General features: G+C 43.7%; 1 protein-coding gene across 5 annotated transcripts in view; it reads left to right on the top strand.

The window, feature by feature from the left end:
* The window catches only part of LOC121005864 (catenin delta-1-like), a 607331-nt gene that overhangs the window by 78585 nt on the left and 509353 nt on the right, over positions 1–19393 (top strand). For 4 of the 5 annotated variants that reach the window (XM_040438663.1, XM_040438662.1, XM_040438660.1 and 1 more), the window contains exon 2: positions 8623–8840. The exons of the other annotated variant lie outside the window; for it this stretch is intronic. In XM_040438663.1, the coding sequence (XP_040294597.1) occupies positions 8646–8840 (195 nt within the window). In that variant the 5' untranslated portion in view covers positions 8623–8645. The remainder of the gene's footprint in view (positions 1–8622; positions 8841–19393) is intronic. 5 annotated transcript variants of the gene reach the window in all.

Below are 19393 nucleotides of genomic sequence, written 5' to 3'. Positions count from 1 at the left end.
CTGTCAGATGAATGTTGTAAATAACAAAAAAAAAACGGTGCCAAAAAAGCTATTTCTTGTTACCTTGCCGCACAAAAAGTGTAATATAGAGCAACCAAAAATCATATGTACCCTAAACTAGTACCAACAAAACTGCCACCCTATCCCGTAGTTTCTAAAATGGGGTCACTTTTTTGGAGTTTCTACTCTAGGGGTGCATCAGGGGGGTTTCAAATGGGACATGGTGTCAAAAAAACCAGTCCAGCAAAATATGCCTTCCAAAAACCATATGGTGTTCCTTTCCTTCTGCGCCCTGCCATGTGCCCGTACAGCTGTTTACGACCACATATGGGGTGTTTCTGTAAACTACAGAATTAGGGCCATAAATAATGAGTTTTGTTTGGCTGTTAACCCTTGCTTTGTAACTGGAAAAAAAATATTAAAATGGAAAATCTGCCAAAAAAGTGAAATTTTGAAATTGTATCTCTATTTTCCATTAAATCTTGTGCAACACCTAAAGGGTTAACAAAGTTTGTAAAATCAGTTTTGAATACCTTGAGGGGTGTAGTTTCTTAGATGGGGTCACTTTTATCGAGTTTATAATCTAGGGGTGCATCAGGGGGGCTTCAAATGGGACATGGTGCCAAAAAAACAGTCCAGCAAAATCAGCCCTCCAAAAACCAAACGGCGCACCTTTCACTCTACGCCCCGCTGTGTGCCCGTACAGTAGTTTACGGCCACATATGGGGTGTTTCTGTAAACAGCAGAGTCAGGGCAATAAAGATACAGTCTTGTTTGGCTGTTAACCCTTGCTTTGTTAGTGGAAAAAATGGGTTAAAATGGAAAATTAGGCAAAAAAATGAAATTCTCAAATTTCATCGCCATTTGCCAATAACTCTTGTGCAACACCTAAAGGGTTAACGACGTATGTAAAATCAGTTTTGAATACCTTGAGGGGTGTAGTTTCTTAGATGGGGTCACTTTTAGGGAGTTTCTCCTCTAGGGGTGCATCAGGGGGCTTCAAATGGGACATGGTGTAAATAAACCAGTCCATAAAAATCAGCCTTCCAAAAACCAAACGGCGCACCTTTCACTCTACGCCCCGCTGTGTGGCCGTACAGTAGTTTACGGCCACATATTGGGTGTTTCTGTAAATGGCAGAGTCAGGGCAATAAAGATACAGTCTTGTTTGGCTGTTAACCCTTGGTTTGTTAGTGGAAAAAATGGGTTAAAATGAAAAATTAGACAAAAAAATGAAATTCTCAAATTTCCTCCCTATTTGCCAATAACTCTTGTGCAACACCTAAAGGGTTAACAACGTATGCAAAATCAGTTTTGAATACCTTGAGGGGTGTAGTTTCTTAGATGGGGTCATTTTTGGGTGGTTTCTATAATGTAAGCCTCGCAAAGTGACTTGAGACCTGAACTTTTCCCTAGAAATTGAGTTTTTGTAAATTTCGGAAAAATTTCAAGATTTGCTTCTAAACTTCTAAGCCTTATAACATCCCCAAAAAATAAAATATCATTCCCAAAACAATTCAAACATGAAGTAGACATATGGGGAATGTAAAGTCATCACAATTTTTGGGGGTATTACTATGTATTACAGAAGTAGAGAAACTGAAACTTTGAAATTTGCTAATTTTTTTCAAATTTTTGTAAAATTAGGTATTTTTTGGTGCAAAAAAAATTTTTTTTTTGACTCCATTTTACCAGTGTCATGAAGTACAATATGTGACGAAAAAACAATCTCAGAACGGCCTGGATAAGTCAAACCGTTTTAAAGTTATCAGCACTTAAAGGGACTCTGGTCAGATTTTCAAAAAATGGCCTGGTCCTAAGGTGTAAAAAGGCTGTGTCCTTAAGGGGTTAAGGTGCCCAAGGGGAGGTCCGTTAATACAGGGTGCCCGGCAGCACCCCTCGCCGTCCGGTGCTCAGCGCCGCCTTCCCTGTCTTCTGCGCCGCCTTCTACAGCTCAGCGCCGCTGGGCACCAGACGGCGAGGGGTGCGGCCGGGCACCCTGTATTAACGGACCTCCCCTTGGGCACCTTAAGTAAGTGATTGACAGGTTATAAAGACCCTTTTGGGGGGCAAATAGACCCACAGTGAGGTTTAATAAGGCCAGCTTAGGATTCTTCTCATTAGTCTGGACATGAGCATATGTTTAGGTTAGAGGGGTTAAATCTGATGACAGAATCCCTTTAAATAATGCAGCTGTGCCTGCCAGGCTTGAGCAGGTATATGTGTGAATATGGATTAGGGAAGATGCTGAGATCCGGCTGTACCTCACTGTGAGGTACAGACGGATCTCAGCATCTTCCCTATTCACACATATACATGCTCAAGCCTGGCAGGCGCAGCTGCATTATTTAATAGTGTGGTGTGGTAATGGTTAATGGCATTTTGGCGAAGACAGCCACCTAATCCTATCTGAAGGGGTCGAATACAGGCCCCTCAGATAGGATTAGGTGGCTGTCTTCGCCAATGCCATTAACCATTACCACACCACACTATTAAATAATGCAGCTGCGCCTGCCAGGCTTGAGCAGGTATATTTGTGAATAGGGATTAGCAGGGAAGATGCTGAGATCCGGCTGTACCTCACACACACACAGATGAAATAACTCCAGTCTCCTCACTTGTCCACTACACTAGTCTCCTCCAGTTAGTGTGGAGTACACGTCTCTCCACTGACTGACGCTGCCGTTTCGGTCGGACAGACTCAGACAGTGACACACTTAGTCCCACTCCCCAGTCAGCCCTCACCTCAGCCACTTGAAGATGAACCGACCGACACCTGACCGAACTGTACCCGTACTGCGCATGCGTGCCGCCCGCCAAGCCAGCCACCCACACTCCAGCAGCTTCCTTGTATGTGCGACTCAGCCTCCTCCACTTCCGACGAACCGACGCCCAGACTGCCTCTCTACCTCCGCCCTCTGGCTCAGAGTCCGACCGCCCCCTATCACAGCGCCACCCACGCCCAGCCCACTTGCCACATATTTTATTTTTTTATCCTCAGTCGGCGGCGGGCCCCATAGCCATTGCTATGGCGATCCCTACGCCACTGGTTCCTTGTGAGGTTTGATGTTATATCCTCAGCATAATCGACAATGTTCGACAAGGTGATCGCAGTTATTATTGCCTATATGGCCAAGGAGGTTGGTACTTGGTTAACAGACCACAATCGCAATAAACTGTGTATGATGATGTTACAGTCCGAAAGTTTATCGGTATTGACAGTATTTTGTCGAATTATAGCTGACGGTAATCTCGGCTATTCAGCCGCTTACCTCCTTCTTCCAGACAGGTGTAGTGCAACCACTGAGGAAGGGATAGCGACATATCCCGAAACGCGTTTGGTAAACGCCACACACCTGTCAAAATAATTCCAGTCGCATGGCCATGCAGACATTATTACAAAAATTCGGAAGATTGGACATCTAATCGACATACAGAGACGTCATCTCCGGATGAAAGGAAGCCACGGAAGCGTGATCCCGCGAGAGTTTGTAACTACAACAATCTAGGAGTGCGATGCAAGACGCCGGAGTTTCCCGCACGATTTGCCCCTCGACAAACACCAGCGGAGACACCTGAATAATCCTTGGAAGGAGGTAAGTGGCTGAATAGCCGAGATTACCGTTGGCTATAATTCGACAAAATACTGTATTCGAATATTTTCAAAAGTAACATCATACACAGTTTATTGCGATTGTGATCTGTTAAACTAGGACCAACCTCCTTGGCCATATAGGCAATAATAACTGCGATCACCATGTCGAACATTGTCGATTATGCCTGATTATACAAGGAACCACAAGTATTATCTGGTGAAAGAGATCCTGAATTTGCATTACGGACTCTTGGGCCTCTTTCACACGGGCGTTGCCGGAAAATGTGCGGGTGCGTTGCGGGAACACCTGTGATTTTTCCGCGCAAGTGCAAAACATTGTAATGCGCGATTTTTCTCACGCAAGTGCAAAACGCATGTTTGGTACCCAAACCCGAACTTCACAGTCGGTGTTCTGTAGATTGTATTATTTTCCCTTATAACATGGTTATAAGGGAAAATGATAGCATTCTGAATACAGAATGCATAGTAAAATAGCGCTGGAGGGGTTAAAAAAAAAAAATTCAAAAAAATTTAACTCACTAAGGCTACTTTCACACTAGCGTTCGGGGCTCCGCTTGTGAGTTCCGTTTGAAGGCTCTCACAAGCGGCCCCGAACGGATCCGTCCAGCCCTAATGCATTCTGAGTGGATGCGGATCCACTCAGAATGCATCAGTTTGGCACAGTTTGTCCTCCGCTCCGCTCAGCAGGCGGACCCCTGAACGCAGCTTGCAGCGTTCGGGTGTCCGCCTGGCCGTGCGGAGGCAAACGGATCCGTCCAGACTTACAATGTAAGTCAATGGGGACGGATCCATTTGAAGTTGACACAATATGGCCTAATTTTCAAACGGATCCGTCCCCCATTGACTTAAAATGTAAAGTCAAAACGGATCCGTTTGCATTATCATGGTAATTCAAACGGATCCGTTCTGAACGGATCTAAGCGTTTGCATTATAGGTGCGGATCCGTCTGTGCAGATACCAGACGGATCCGCACCTAACGCAGGTGTGAAAGTAGCCTTAGTCCACTTGATCGCGGCCCGGCATCTCCTTCTGCCTCTTTCTGTCTCCCTTTGTTGAATAGGACCTGTGGTGAGCATTAATTACAGGAACAGGACCTTTGACGTCACTCCGGTCATCACATGGTACGTCACATGATCTTTTACCATGGTGATTCACCATGGTAAAAGATCATGTGACGTACCATGTGATGACCGGAGTGACGTCATCAAAGGTCCTGTACCCAGGTCCTGAAGAAAGGAGACAGAAGGAGATGCCGGCAGCGCGAACAAGTGGACTAAGGCGAGTTAAATTATTTATTTATTTTTTAACCCCTCCAGCGCTATTTTACAATGCATTCTGTATTCAGAATGCTATTATTTTCCCTTATAACCATGTTATAAGGGGAAATAATAATGATCGGGTCTCCATCCCGATCGTATCCTAGCAACCGTGCGTGAAAATCGCACCGCATCCGCACTTGCTTGCGGATGCTTGCGATTTTCACGCAACCCCATTCACTTCTATGGGGCCTGCGTTGCGTGAAAAACGCAGAATATAGAGCATGCTGCGATTTTCACGCAACGCACAAGTGATGCGTGAAAATCACCGCTCATGTGAACAGCCCCTATAGAAATGAATGGGTCGGTATTCAGTGCGGGTGCAATGCGTTCACCTCACGCATCGCATCCGCGCGGAATACTCGCCCGTGTGAAAGGGGCCTTATAGTAACACGCAGTAGTTGCCCCCCAGTGGTGATTGTGATTTAATTGATATTATTGATACATTTATTTTATTGATTTTATGTACTTTATTTTATAAACCTGATATTTTATTTCCCAGAATAAATGTGTGCTTTATGTTAGTGCTCGCCTAATACATACTCTTATTCCTATTTAAAAGGAACCTGTCTTCAGTTTGTTTCACGCTCTTCTGGTTAGAGCAGAAATAATTTCGGGCTCCCTCATTAGCGCTTTACTCTGAAAGGCTATAACGTTTTAGAGAGAGTCTAGTTTTAAGAATAGCCAGCATCTAAGTGTAAACTTACGGGGTCATTTACAAATGGGTCAGCAGGCCCATCTCATTTATTATTTTCTACACTTAAGTCTACTTTCACACTCGCGTTTTGGTTTTCTGTTTGTGAGATCCGTTCAGGGCTCACAAGTGTTCCAAAACGAATCAGTTTGCTTTCTGAATGGAAAAGGATCCGCTCAGAATGCATCAGTTTGCATCAGTTCAGTCTCCACGTCTGATGAAACTGAGCCAAACGGATCGTCCTGGCACACAATGTAAGTCGATGGGGATGGATCCGTTTCCACTGGCACAATAGAAAACCGATCCGTCCTCCATTTGACTTTCAATGGTGTTCAAGATGGATCAGTCTTGGCTATGTTAAAGATGATACAAACGGATCCGTTCTGAACGGATGCAGACGGTTGTATTATCTGAACGGATCCGTCCGTGAGTGTGAGTAGCCTTAGTTGTAGAAATTGGTCTAAATCTAACACCAGCAAGGGAGCTGGTGTAGATTTAGACCGACGGTGGATACACCGAAGTTGTGTAGAGGCTTGTGCCTCTCCATAAATTTGGCTCATCCACTGCAAGCTAAAGGGGCACAAAATTCGGAGGCAATTTTTGCTTACATTGTTTTATCTTAAATCATGTCTCTGTCCCTAAACCAAACCCCCTTGTTAGATGACCCCAAAATTTTAAAGAACTTAAAGGGGTTTTTGATTATTTCAAGTTTATTTTACTTGTATAGTGCCAACATTTTCTATCGCTTATGTCCCCAGTGCAGCTCACAATCTAAGTTCCCTATCAAAAGGTCTTTGGAGTGTGGAAGTAAAGCAAAGTACCCAGGAGAACATACAAACTCCATGCAGATATTGGCTTTGGTAGGATTCAAACCTAAGATGCCAGTGCTAACCACTGAGCCACTGTGCTGCTCAAATGCAAAAGCCTTCCAGAGTGAAACTTAGTACTGTAATAAGGGAGCCTGACACTGTATCATGCTAGCTCTGATCAGGGCATAATGAAATTGGTGACTGGTTACATTTAATTGTTGACCAACTTTAAAAATGTCTGCCCTTTCTTATTTGGACTTGACTTTCATTCCTGGTCTATAGTTGGCACTGGAAGAGGAATGAATGAATGAGAAAAATAAAAAAAATATATATATATATTCAATTTATAGTACCTTTGCTCCACCCCTTGCTTGCCCTCTGTGTGCCCTACCCCGTGCAGTTTACACGCCCAGTATGTTAATACTGAGCAGCGGTACATGGAGGAGGAGGAGGAGGAGACGCCGCGGAGCACATCACAGCCAGGGAGAAGGTGAGCTGTTTTTTTCGCCCTGGGTTTCATGCAGTCCGCTGCGACTGGACCACGCCACAGCCAGGAAGAAGACTCCCACTGAGAAACTCTGGCATCTCCGCCTCCCTAAAACGATGATGAGTATTAACATACTGGGCATGAAAACTGCAGGGGGGCAAGCGAGGGGTATTTGGGGAAAAGAAATAAAAAAAAATAGCATCAGCGGAGCATACCCTGCAAGTAAGGCTACTTTCACATTAGAGTTTTCAATTCCGCTATTGAGATCTGTCCAAGGATCTCAATAGCGGAAAAAAACGCTTCAGTTTTGCCCCCATTTATTGTCAATGGGGACAAAACGAAACAGAATGCACCAAAATGCATTCCATTCCGTTTGGTTGCGCTCCCATCACGGACAGAATAGCGCTGCAAGCAGCGTTTTTCTGTCCGCGATGTGGTGCGGAGCAAGACGGATCCGTCCTGGCACACAAAGTAAGTCAATGGGGATGGATCAGTGTTCTCTGACGCAATAGAAAATGGATCCGTGACTTTCAATGGTGTTCATGACTGATCCGTACAACCGGATCCATTCGTGACTGATTCATGCGGTTGTATTATGGTAACGGAAGCGTTTTTGCAGATCCATGACGGATCTGAAAAAAAAAGCTAATGTGAAAGTAGCCTTAAGGTACTTTAATTAAACAAAAAAAAGAATGAAAGGTCCTCTTTAAAGCTTAGCTATAACTGTAATTCATCTGCTCTTAAGAAACCAGCAGAATTTGCAGTTGAATGGATAATACATAATAAACACAGAATATTTACAGCATATTCTACCTACACGCCCATACTATAATAGTCAAAAAAATATTTACCATCTGGCATCTAGGAGCTCTGAGAAGAATTAATCATACACTTAGGGCCAGTTTGCCCTACTAATTGAAAAATCAAAGCAGAACCATTTTTTTTATATTTTTTTTTTGCCCGAAAACCTTTTGTGCAGTTTTTGACGTTTTGTAAATACAATTTATTATTTTTTTTTTAACAATGGGTGTTCACTTCAATACAAAGCTACATTTTCATTTTGAAGTTTTTCACGCAGATTTGTGCCAAAAAAAGGAAGTACGTACGTGGAGCTGATTTTATTTTTATTTTTTTCCCCTGGGAGATTTACAAAAGTGCTGCTTTCCATTTAAATGAGTGGGAGGCTGTTTTTGAGGCATTTTTGGAGTGGATTTTGAGGCAGAAACTCTCAAATCGGAGCCAAAAAACTTTGTGGACTGGCCCTTTTATAGTAGTTATGAATTTAGTGTATACATAAGCATAGTCTTTGCCCCTCGTGGTGGTGATTGACAGGCTGCTGTCTTTTGTATGCACATATACACATCAGCCTTTGAATCGCTGCACATTGGGTGGCATGGGGAGCATGGTGCTCATGAGCTCATCTGTGTATCTGGTGTATTCTATCAGGACTCCTAGTAACAAAACTGTATAGTGTGTGTATATATAGTATGAACCAGCAGCTATAACATAGGGCAACATATAAAGCTGATATCTGCCTTTAGTATTGACTGCACTCAGCCAGGAGTGGAATTTTCTTTGGTTTGTGGGACTGTCTCTTACTGGTTTTAATGGTTTCTCCCCCTGTTCCTCCCCCCCGCCCCCCTCTCTGCCCTCATTCCCTCTTTCTTCCCCTCCTATTTCTGCCTGTTCTCCTCTTTAGTTTAGGGTCTCATTGTAATCTTTATGGATGAGCCCGAGTCCGAGAGCCCGGCCAGTATCTTGGCCTCAGTGAGGGCGCAGGAGGCACAGTTTGAGCTCTTGTCTCGTGCTCTGGAAGAAGAAAGGAGACACGTCACTGCACAGCTGGACCGGGTGTGGGTGACTCCTCAGGAGGCCACAACACCGCTTTCCAATGGCACCCTCACCCGTTTCCAGCAGGTAACATTTTTGATTTTTGTATATCTGGGGGGAATTTTTCTTTATTTTGAATGTTTAAAGGGGTTCTGCACTTTCATTTAACTGATGATCTATCCTCTGGATAGATCATCCGCTTCTGATCGACGGGGGTCCGACACCCGGGACCCGCGCCGATCAGCTGTTTCAGAAGGCAGCAGCGCGGCTTTCTCACAGTTTACCGCCGGCCCACTGACGTCACGACTAGTATCAACTAGCGTGGGCACGGCTAAGCTCTATTCAAGTGAACAGAGCTTAGCTGCGCCCACGCTAGTTTATACTAGTCGTGAAGTCACTGGGCCAGCGGTAAAGAGTGAGAAGGTCGCGGCGCTGCCTTCTGAAATAGCTGATCGGCGCGGGTCCCAGGTGTCGGATCCCCGTTGATCAGAAGCTGATGATCTATCCAGAGGATAGATCATCAGTTAAATTAAAGTGCAGAACCCCTTTAACTAAGTTGTACTAATATTTTCAGTGGTTTGTAAAATACATGTAGTTATTTCTTATGAAACTGATCATGGCTAAAGGCTCATTTACAATGGCCGACTCTGCAGGCAATTATCGGAAATCAGTCAGTCATTCCTCATAATTACCTGCTTGTCAGAGGAAGAGAAGTCTAACTTTACATTCAGCAAGAATGTCCTCTTGCCCAGGAACAATTACTTTGTCTGCATCAGCGATGCTTTCACCCAATGGACAGCAGCACCTTTGCATAGGTCAGTTATCAGGAATGAATGTTCCTAGAAACTTTTCTTTCCGATAATTGTTTCAGTCATCGGCCCATGTAAAGGGGCCTTAGGTAGACACTAAAAAAAAAAACTGAAGGGGGGGAAAAAAAACTGAAACAACCATAATCTCCTTTGTGTCTGCATTTTTCTCTGAGGGTGCACCCAAATCTAGACTGCATACTTTTTGTCTACACAGTCAGCATAACTTTTTATTTTTTATTTTTTAACTTTTTGCAACATGTGCCATGTATGTAAGACTCAGCAGAGGTTAGCTCCCTCACTGGCTCCATTGGCTCCTTTCAATGCAGTCATGGAGAGCCGATGGTTGCCATTCCACCCTTAAAAGGAACCTGTTGTGTGGATATTTGATTATAATCTAACTAATTATATACAATCATTAACTACTAAAAAGTACCTTAGATGTATTCACTTACTGGTGTGACAGATGGTTATCTAATAATATACACACAAAGATGTCACATGCCGCATGCTAATGAGCTGATTTGAGTCCAGCGTGATGTCATTGAGTCCAGCGTTTATTTAATTAACAGCTATAGCCACTCCCCTGCCCACCTGCTGCTGATTCATATGGAAAATAACTGTCAATCAGGAGCAGGTAGGCGGGAAGAGTCAGGAGCTCATGAATATTCATGACTCATCATTATCAGCTGGAGCTTTTCAATACAAGATGTTGGCAGATTGTCTGGGTCAATTAAAGAAGGTGAACCAGCATTTTGCTAAGATAATCAGTCACTTATTTATGTTGCCCTTAGTTAGGACACCACAAAACTGGTGACGGGTTCCCTTTAAACATTGCAAAGGCCTCCAGGCCTGCCATATATGGAAACCTATGAGAACCAACCCCCAGACTGGGTCTCGTAGGCAACTGTCAGTGTAAAAATCAGCATGTAATGTATTGCATTGAAATAGGGATCCGGCCCTCAAAAGTTGAAATCACATAGTGGGATTAAAATAAAAAGTAAAAAAATTGTGTTTTATAAAAATTAAAATAGGTTTCAAGTTAAAAAAAAAGTTCCTTTCCCTCATCAAGCCATTTGTAAAAGATAGAAAAGATGCACATATTAAGATATCGCTGTGTCTGTAACGTCTGCCTCTATAAAAATATCACATGTCTCCTCACAAAAGCGCAATATCGAGCGATCAAAATGTGCTGTGTATCCTAAAATGGAGCAAATGAAAACATCACCTCATGCTGCAAGAAATAAACCATCACCAAAGACCATCCCCAGAATTTTTTTTAAAAAATATGGCGCTCAGAAAATGTTCATATAAACATTTATTTATTTTTCCAAAATTATTTTGTGTGAAACTGGAAAAAACATATTTGGTATCACTGCATCTGTAATAACCTGCTCTAAAAGATATCCCATGAGCAGTGTTCCCTCTAAGCCTTGGAAGCTGCTGAGCGGCGTCGGCTCAGAGCTGGGCACAGCGCCATCAAAAGTGGGCGATAGGAAAACCTAAGATAATTGTCACTTCAAAGAGCATACAAACCTCTGCGCCATCCCATACAATACAGTAGAACCCCTGCACCATCCCGTACAATATACAGTATAGTCCTCTCTGTGATCACTGGACATTGCTCTCCATATAAAAACCATACAGGGAAAAAAAAAAAATCTTTGATCCAGAGAACTTGCATAGAAAAACTAATAACCAAGAGGCTAAACAAAACCCAGTTTCTGACCTTTATGTTAAAACATAACTTTCATTTGATTGCTTTAATACCTAAACACCTAAAGGAAAAAAATAATAAAAAAAAGCTGCTGTTTCTCTAGATGACCTTATGTTGATAGTATTGGTAATAGAGTCTCAAGGGTCTATAAAAGCAGCTACACTATTTTTACAAACCATTGACTCTTAACACTACTATCAACATAAGGTCATCTCGAGAAACAGTAGGTTTTTCTTTTTTTTTCTTTTTAGGTGTTAAAACATAACTTTAATTAGCTTGCTCTAACACCTAAACGGGAAAAATAAGAATTTTAAAAACCTGCTTTTTCTCTAGATGACCTTATGTTAATAGTAGTGTTAATAGAGTCTCAAAGGTCTGTAAAAATAGTGTAGCTGCTTTTATAGACCCTTGGGACTCTATTACCACTACCATAAACATAAGGTCATCTAGAGAAACAGCAGGTTTTTTAAATATTTTTTTTCCTTTTGGGTATTGTTATGGGATCTGTGGATGACACGCTGTTATGGGGGACCTGTGGATGACACGCTGTTATGGGGGACCTGTGGATGACACGCTGTTATGGGGGACCTGTGGATGACACGCTGTTATGGGGGACCTGTGGATGACACGCTGTTATGGGGGACCTGTGGATGACACGCTGTTATGGGGGACCTGTGGATGACACGCTGTTATGGGGGACCTGTGGATGACACGCTGTTATGGGGGACCTGTGGATGACACGCTGTTATGGGGGACCTGTGGATGACACGCTGTTATGGGGGACCTGTGGATGACACGCTGTTATGGGGGACCTGTGGATGACACGCTGTTATGGGGGACCTGTGGATGACACGCTGTTATGGGGGACCTGTGGATGACACGCTGTTATGGGGGACCTGTGGATGACACGCTGTTATGGGGGACCTGTGGATGACACGCTGTTATGGGGGACCTGTGGATGACACGCTGTTATGGGGGACCTGTGGATGACACGCTGTTATGGGGGACCTGTGGATGACACGCTGTTATGGGGGACCTGTGGATGACACGCTGTTATGGGGGACCTGTGGATGACACGCTGTTATGGGGGACCTGTGGATGACACACGACTGAGGAGGGCTATCAGGGGACATTATACAGGGGTAATATAACTGAGGGGTATCAGGGTAAATTATACAGGGGGTAATATAACTGAGGGGTATCAGGGTAAATTATACAGGGGGTAATATAACTGAGGGGTATCAGGGTAAATTATACAGGGGGTAATATAACTGAGGGGTATCAGGGTAAGTTATATTACCTCTGTATAATGTCCCCTGATGGCACTCATAAGTTATATTACCCCTGTATAATAATGTACACTGATACCCCTTAGTTATATTACCCCTGTATAATAATGTACACTTATACCCCTTAGTTATATTACCCCTGTATAATAATGTACACTGATACCCCTTAGTTATATTACCCCGCCCTGTATAATTTAACCTGATACCCCTCAGTTATATTGTATAACTGAGGGGTATCTATCAGGGTACATTATACAGGGGTAATATAAGTGAGGAGGGCTATCCGGGACATAATACAGGTGTGAGGGGTAAGATAAGTTATATTACCCCTGTATAATGTCTGATAGTAGCCTAGCCCTCCTCAGTTATATTACCCCTCATGTACCCTGATACCCCTAGTTTATATTACCTCCTGTATAATTTACCCTGATACCCCTCTGATATATTTTATAACTGAGGGTTATCAGGGTAGTACAGGTGACAACAGAGGATTCGTAGCACTGTGGGACAGGGGGGGTACATACTTCTTTTTTTATATGCCCTCACCTCACCAGCTAGCAGGCGGCCAGGCGCGCAAGGTACTCAGATGCAGCATGACGTGACGTCAACTCAGCCTGCACAGCACGCACTCCCTCTCTGCCTCCACTGGGTCTGGGACTCCGCCCCCCTATTTGAATACTAGCCACCGCCCACCGGCAGCCCACAGCCAGGTATTGTAAATGAACTGAGCGTGCGGCGGGCGGCGTCAGCCAGCAAAACAGACAGGGGAATCAGCTGGGGGGCAGTGCGCACGGAGGTGACAAACCTATTAGGGTGTGCCCAGGCACACCCGGCACACCCCGTGTGCACGCCTATGGCTGTAGTCTGAGTGAGCGGGCATTATAAAATTGTGAGCGGGGCCACAATAATTGCTGCGCGACCGGCCACCCCCGCAGCTTAGAGGGAACACTGCCCATGACCTATTCAGTTAGTTTAATGACATAAAAATTTGCTGTTCTGGCATAATTATTTTTTTTTTTCTATGTACCAATTATATGTCTGCAGATATGTCTACTAAGGAGCATACCTTCCTATTAGAAAAACCTCATTTACTGTCTGTAGTAACCAGAGGACTCCTTACAATACTGCTAACTATCCCCACTGTTACTATAGGTAGAATTATTGGAAGGTATGCTGCAGGTAGCTTGATGGGTGCATTTCTCATCAGTTGTCATTATCCACTTGGTGGTTAGGTTCTCTGGTTATTCTTTTTGCAGTTCTCATTGGACAGTGTACTTTTGGTCATATACTGTACTCTATTGTTTTCAGTGGTTGTCTGGAGCGATTTTATGTCTCCCCATTCCCCCTGCAAGCTCTGGTATAGGTGCTCAGTATAGACAGCTTATTTTGTTACCCAGCTTTCCCCTTCGCCCTATGACAGCACCCATGGAGAGACCGCCTCCTCCTCAGGAAAGGAAACTGGCGCCATAATCACTTAAGGCCTCTTTCACATGGGCGTCACGTTTTGGCTCAGGATGCGTCCCGGGTGCATTGCGGCAAACCCGGGCGAGTAGGTACGTAATTTTAGTCAGTTTTGACTGCGATTGCATTTCGTTGTTCAGTTTTTATTGCGCGGGTGCAATACGTTTTGCACGCGTATGATAAAAAACTGAATGTGGTACCCAGACCTGAAGTTCAGGTTTGGGTTCAGGGTTGTGTAGATGTAATTATTTTCCCTTATAACATGGTTATAAGGGAAAATAATAGCATTCTTAATACAGAATGCTTAGTAAAATAGAGCTGGCGGGGTTAAAAATAAATAAATAATTTAACTCTCCTCATCCACTTGTTCGTGTAGCCCGGGCTTCTTTGCTGATCTGTGAGGAAAAGGACCTGTGGTGATTTTATATATTTTTTTTTCCATGCACGGTTGCTAGGAGACCATGCGTGAAAATTGCACCGCATCTGCACTTGCTTGCGATTTTCACGCAGCCCCATTCAGTTCTATGGGGCCTGCGTTGCGTGCAAAAACGCACAAAATAGAGCATGCTGTAATTTTCACGCAACGCACAAGTGATGCGTGAAAATCACTTCTCGTGTGCACAGCCCCATAGAAATGAATGGGTCCGGATTCAGTGTGGGTGCAATGCGTTTACCTCACGCATTGCACCCGCGCGGAAATCTTGCCCGTGTGAAAGAGTCCTTAAAAGGAGGGAACCTCTTATCACCAGTTCTGTTTCCTGTCCTAAGGAGGACAGGTGTGGAGTAAGGATCGCTCACAACGCAGACTACAAGAGCCCCTTATTCAGTGTGTGGAAGGTTACCTTCGGCTTCCTAAGTCTCTATTAGGGGCTGCTGCTGAAGTCTGGTGCTGGTCTTCCCCCTCCCTGTATTCCTACCTCTCCCCAGGCATGTTCTTGTGAGTTGTGGGGGAGTAGGGTTGGTGCAAAATTTTCCCTCTCGCTGGTGTGGTGGGCATTGTGAGCCTTTGCTGGCTGTTCAGCATGCTTGTCTGCAGAGGACTCCCTCTGACTGTTTTAAGGGCGGAGTGGAGGAGGAGCATTGTGGGAGGAGCATTTAGCACGCACTTTGGGAGACGAGCCCTGCCAGTGTGAATGCCAGGTTGTTTTGCAGAGGATTCAGCTTTCCACCTGAAGGGCTCTGGAGTTCTGTGGAGTGCTAAGAATGGAGCCGGGTCAGCGAGCTGAATCCACTAATGCCACCAATGAAACTTCGCTACCACGGTGGGGTAAGGGGGTTGCTACCCCATTGATTTTCTTACTTCCTATATTGATAGAGACCCCCTTTTTAATTCTTATTGCTTACGCTACTTTCACACTTGCGCTTTGGGCGGATCAGTCATGGATCTGCAAAAAACGGATCCGTTACAATAATACAACTGCATGCATCTGTCATGAACGGATTAGTTTGTATTATCTGTAACATAGCCAGGAAGGGTCCGTCATGAACTCCATTGAAAGTCAATGGGAGACGGATCCGTTTTCTATTGTGCCAGGAATCAGGATGGATCCGTTTGGCTCAGTTTCGTCAAGCGGACAGCAAAACGCTGCAGGCAGCGTTTTGGTGTCCGCCTCCAGAGCGGAATGGAGACTGATCGGAGGCAATCTGATGCATTCTGAGCGGATCCTTTTCCATTCGGAATGCATTAGGGCAAAACTGATCCGTTTTGGACCCCTTGTGAAAGCCCATGACGGATCTCACAAACAGAAAGCCAAATGCGAGTGTGAAAGTAGCCTAAGAAGTTCACAAGGTCTAAGGAGAATGCCTGTGCCAGGTGCAGAAGGAGGCTGTGTTTTCAGGCTTTGAAGAAGAGGGTGAATTAAAATCTGCAGAGGAATCCTCTGATGAGAATTTAGTGAGGAAAGGGAAACTGCTTTTTTCAGCAAAATATATGAATGTGCTTGTCAAAGCTGTAAGACTATGGGTCTGGATAAGGGGAAGGTGTCCCAGTCTATTCAGGACTCTGTTTTGAGAAATTTGTGCCATAGAAGAGAAAAAATGTTTAGGCATAAAAATATTGCCTGTTATTGTTAGGCAATGAAAAAAGCCTGATGGGAAGTTTTCTCCTCTTCTGCGGTCAAAAGGAAATATCCCTTTTGAGGTGAAGGTGTCTGCTAATTGGGATAGGACCCCTAAGATTGGTGTGCCGATTGCTTAGAAAGTTCTTCCCAATGAAGATATGGGTTCTCTTAAAGGGAACCTGTCACCGGGATTTTGTGTATAGAGCTGAGGACATAGGTAGCTAGATGGCCGCTAGCACATCAGCAATACACAGTCCCCATTGCTCTGTGTGCTTTTATTGTGTCAAAAAAACGATTTGATACATATGCAAATTAACCTGAGATGAGTCCTGTCCCTGACTCATCTCAGGGACAGGACTCTTCTCAGGTTAATTTGCATATGTATCAAATCGGTTTTTTTACACAATAAAGGCACAGAGAGCTATGGGGACTGGGTATTGCGGATGTTTTAGCGGCCATCTAGCAACCCATGTCCTCGGCTCTATACACAAAATCCCGGTGACAGGTTCCCTTTAGCCCCCTTAGCTTAAACATCCTTAATGACCAGGCCACTTTTTACACTTCTGCACTACACTACTTTCACCGTTTATTGCTCGGTCATGCAACTTACCACCCAAATGAATTTTACCTCCTTTTCTTCTCACTAATAGAGCTTTCATTTGGTGGTATTTCTTTGCTGCTGACATTTTTACTTTTTTGTTATTAATCGAAATGTAACTATTTTTTTGCAAAAAAATGAAATTTTTCACTTTCAGTTGTAAAATTTTCCAAAAAAAACGACATCCATATTTCTCTAAATTTATTGTTCTACATGTCTTTGATAAAAAAAAAAAAATGTTTGGGTAAAAAAAGAATAGTTTGGGTAAAAGTCATAGCGTTTACAAACTATGTACAAAAATGTGAATTTACGCTTTTTGAAGCAGCTCTGACTTTCTGAGCACCTGTCATGTTTCCTGAGGTTCTACAATGGCCAGACAGTACAAACACCCCACAAATGACCCCATTTCGGAAAGTAGACACCCTAAGGTATTCGCTGATGGGCATAGGGAGTTCATCGAACTTTTTATTTTTTGTCACAAGTTAGCGGAAAATGTAAGATTTTTTTTTTTATTGATTTTTTTTTTTTTCCTTACAAAGTCTCATATTCCACTAACTTGTGACAAAAAATAAAACCTTCCATGAACTCACTATGCCTATCACGAAATACCTTGGGGTGTCTTCTTTCCAAAATGGGGTCACTTGTGGGGTAGTTATACTGCCCTGGCATTCTAGGGGCCCAAATGCGTGCGAAGTAGTTTGAGATAAAAATCTGTAAAAAATGGCCGGTGAAATCCTAAAGGTGCTCTTTGGAATGTGGGCCTCTTTGCCCACCTAGGCTGCAAAAAAGTGTCACACATCTGGTATTGCCGTACTCGGGAGAAGTTGGGCAATGTGTTTTGGGGTGTCATTTTACATATACCCATGCTGGGTGAGAGAAATATCTTGGCAAAAGACAACTTTTCCCATTTTTTATTTTTTTTATACAAAGTTGGCATTTGACCAAGATATTTATCTCACCCTGCATGGGTATATGTAAAATGACACCCCAAAACACATTGCCCAACTTCTCCTGAGTACGGCAATACCACATGTGTGGCACTTTTTTGCAGCCTAGGTGGGCAAAGGGGCCCACATTCCAAAGAGCACCTTTCGGATTTCACAGGTCATTTTTTACACATTTTGATTTCAAACTACTTACCACACATTAGGGCCCCTAGAATGCCAGGGCAGTATAACTACCCCACAAGTGACCCCATTTTGGAAAGAAGACACCCCAAGGTATTTTGTGAGGGGCATAGTGAGTTCATGGAAGTTTTTATTTTTTGTCACAAGTTAGCGGAATATGAGACTTTGTAAGAAAAAGAAAATCATCATTTTCCGCTAACTTGTGACAAAAAATAAAAAATTCTAGGAACTCTCCATGCCCCTCACGGAATACCTTAGGGTGTCTTCTTTCCAAAATGGGGTCACTTGTGGGGTAGTTATACTGCCCTGGCATTCTAGGGGCCCTAATGTGTGGTAAAAAATGACCTGTGAAATCCTAAAGGTGCTCTTTGGAATGTGGGCCCCTTTGCCCACTTAGGCTGCAAAAAAGTGTCACACATCTGGTATTGCCGTACTCGGGAGAAGTTGGGCAATGTGTTTTGGGGTGTCATTTTACATATACCCATGCTGGGTGAGATAAATATCTTGGTCAAATGCCAACTTTGTATAAAAAAATGGGAAAAGTTGTCTTTTGCCAAGATATTTCTCTCACCCAGCATGGGTATATGTAAAATGACACCCCAAAACACATTGCCCAGCTTCTCCTGAGTACGGAGATACCACATGTGTGACACTTTTTTGCAGCCTAGATGCGCAAAGGGGCCCACATTCCTTTTAGGAGGGCATTTTTAGACATTTGGATCCCAGACTTCTTCTCACGCTTTAGGGCCCCTAAAATGCCAGGGCAGTATAAATACCCCACATGTGACCCCATTTTGGAAAGAAGACACCCCAAGGTATTCAATGAGGGGCATGGCGAGTTCATATAATTTTTTTTATTTTTTTTGCCACAAGTTAGTGGAAATTGACTATTTTTTTTTTTCTCACAAAGTCTCCCTTTCCGCTAACTTGGGTCAAAAATTTCAATCTTTCATGGACTCAATATGCCCCTCAGTGAATACCTTGGGGTGTCTTCTTTCCAAAATGGGGTCATTTGTGGGGTGTTTGTACTGCCCTGGCATTTGAGGGTCTCCGCAATCATTACATGTATGGCCAGCATTAGGAGTTTCTGCTATTCTCCTTATATTGAGCATACGGGTAATGAGATTTTTTTTTCCGTTCAGCCTCTGGCCTGAAAGAAAAAATGAATGGCACAGATTTATTCATTCGCATCGATCAATGTGGATGAAAAAATCTCTGCCAAAAAAAAAGAGGGGAAAGGCGTCTGCCAGGACATAAAAGCTCCGCCCAACATCCATACCCACTTAGCTCGTATGCCCTGGCAAACCCGATTTCTCCATTCACATCAATCGATGTGGATGAATAAATCATTGCCGGGATTTTTTTTTATTTTTTTTTATATATACAAAGTGTTTGTAAGTATATGAACACCGCCACCTCCTCAGCTCATATGCCTTGGCAAACGTATCTTTTACTGCAGAGGAGAAATCTCGTCTTGCAGCGCCGCATACACTGACTTTTGTGTAATCTGGCAGCAGCGCAATGCTTCTGTCAGAATGCACATCAGTGCTGCAGCTGGTTCATCGGTTGGTCCACCTGGAAG

The sequence above is a fragment of the Bufo bufo genome, chromosome 6 (assembly GCF_905171765.1).
Source record: "Bufo bufo chromosome 6, aBufBuf1.1, whole genome shotgun sequence".
NCBI classification, from domain to species: domain Eukaryota; kingdom Metazoa; phylum Chordata; class Amphibia; order Anura; family Bufonidae; genus Bufo; species Bufo bufo.
Note: the sequence above shows the minus strand (reverse complement) of the source record. Positions and strands in the feature narration are given on the sequence as shown.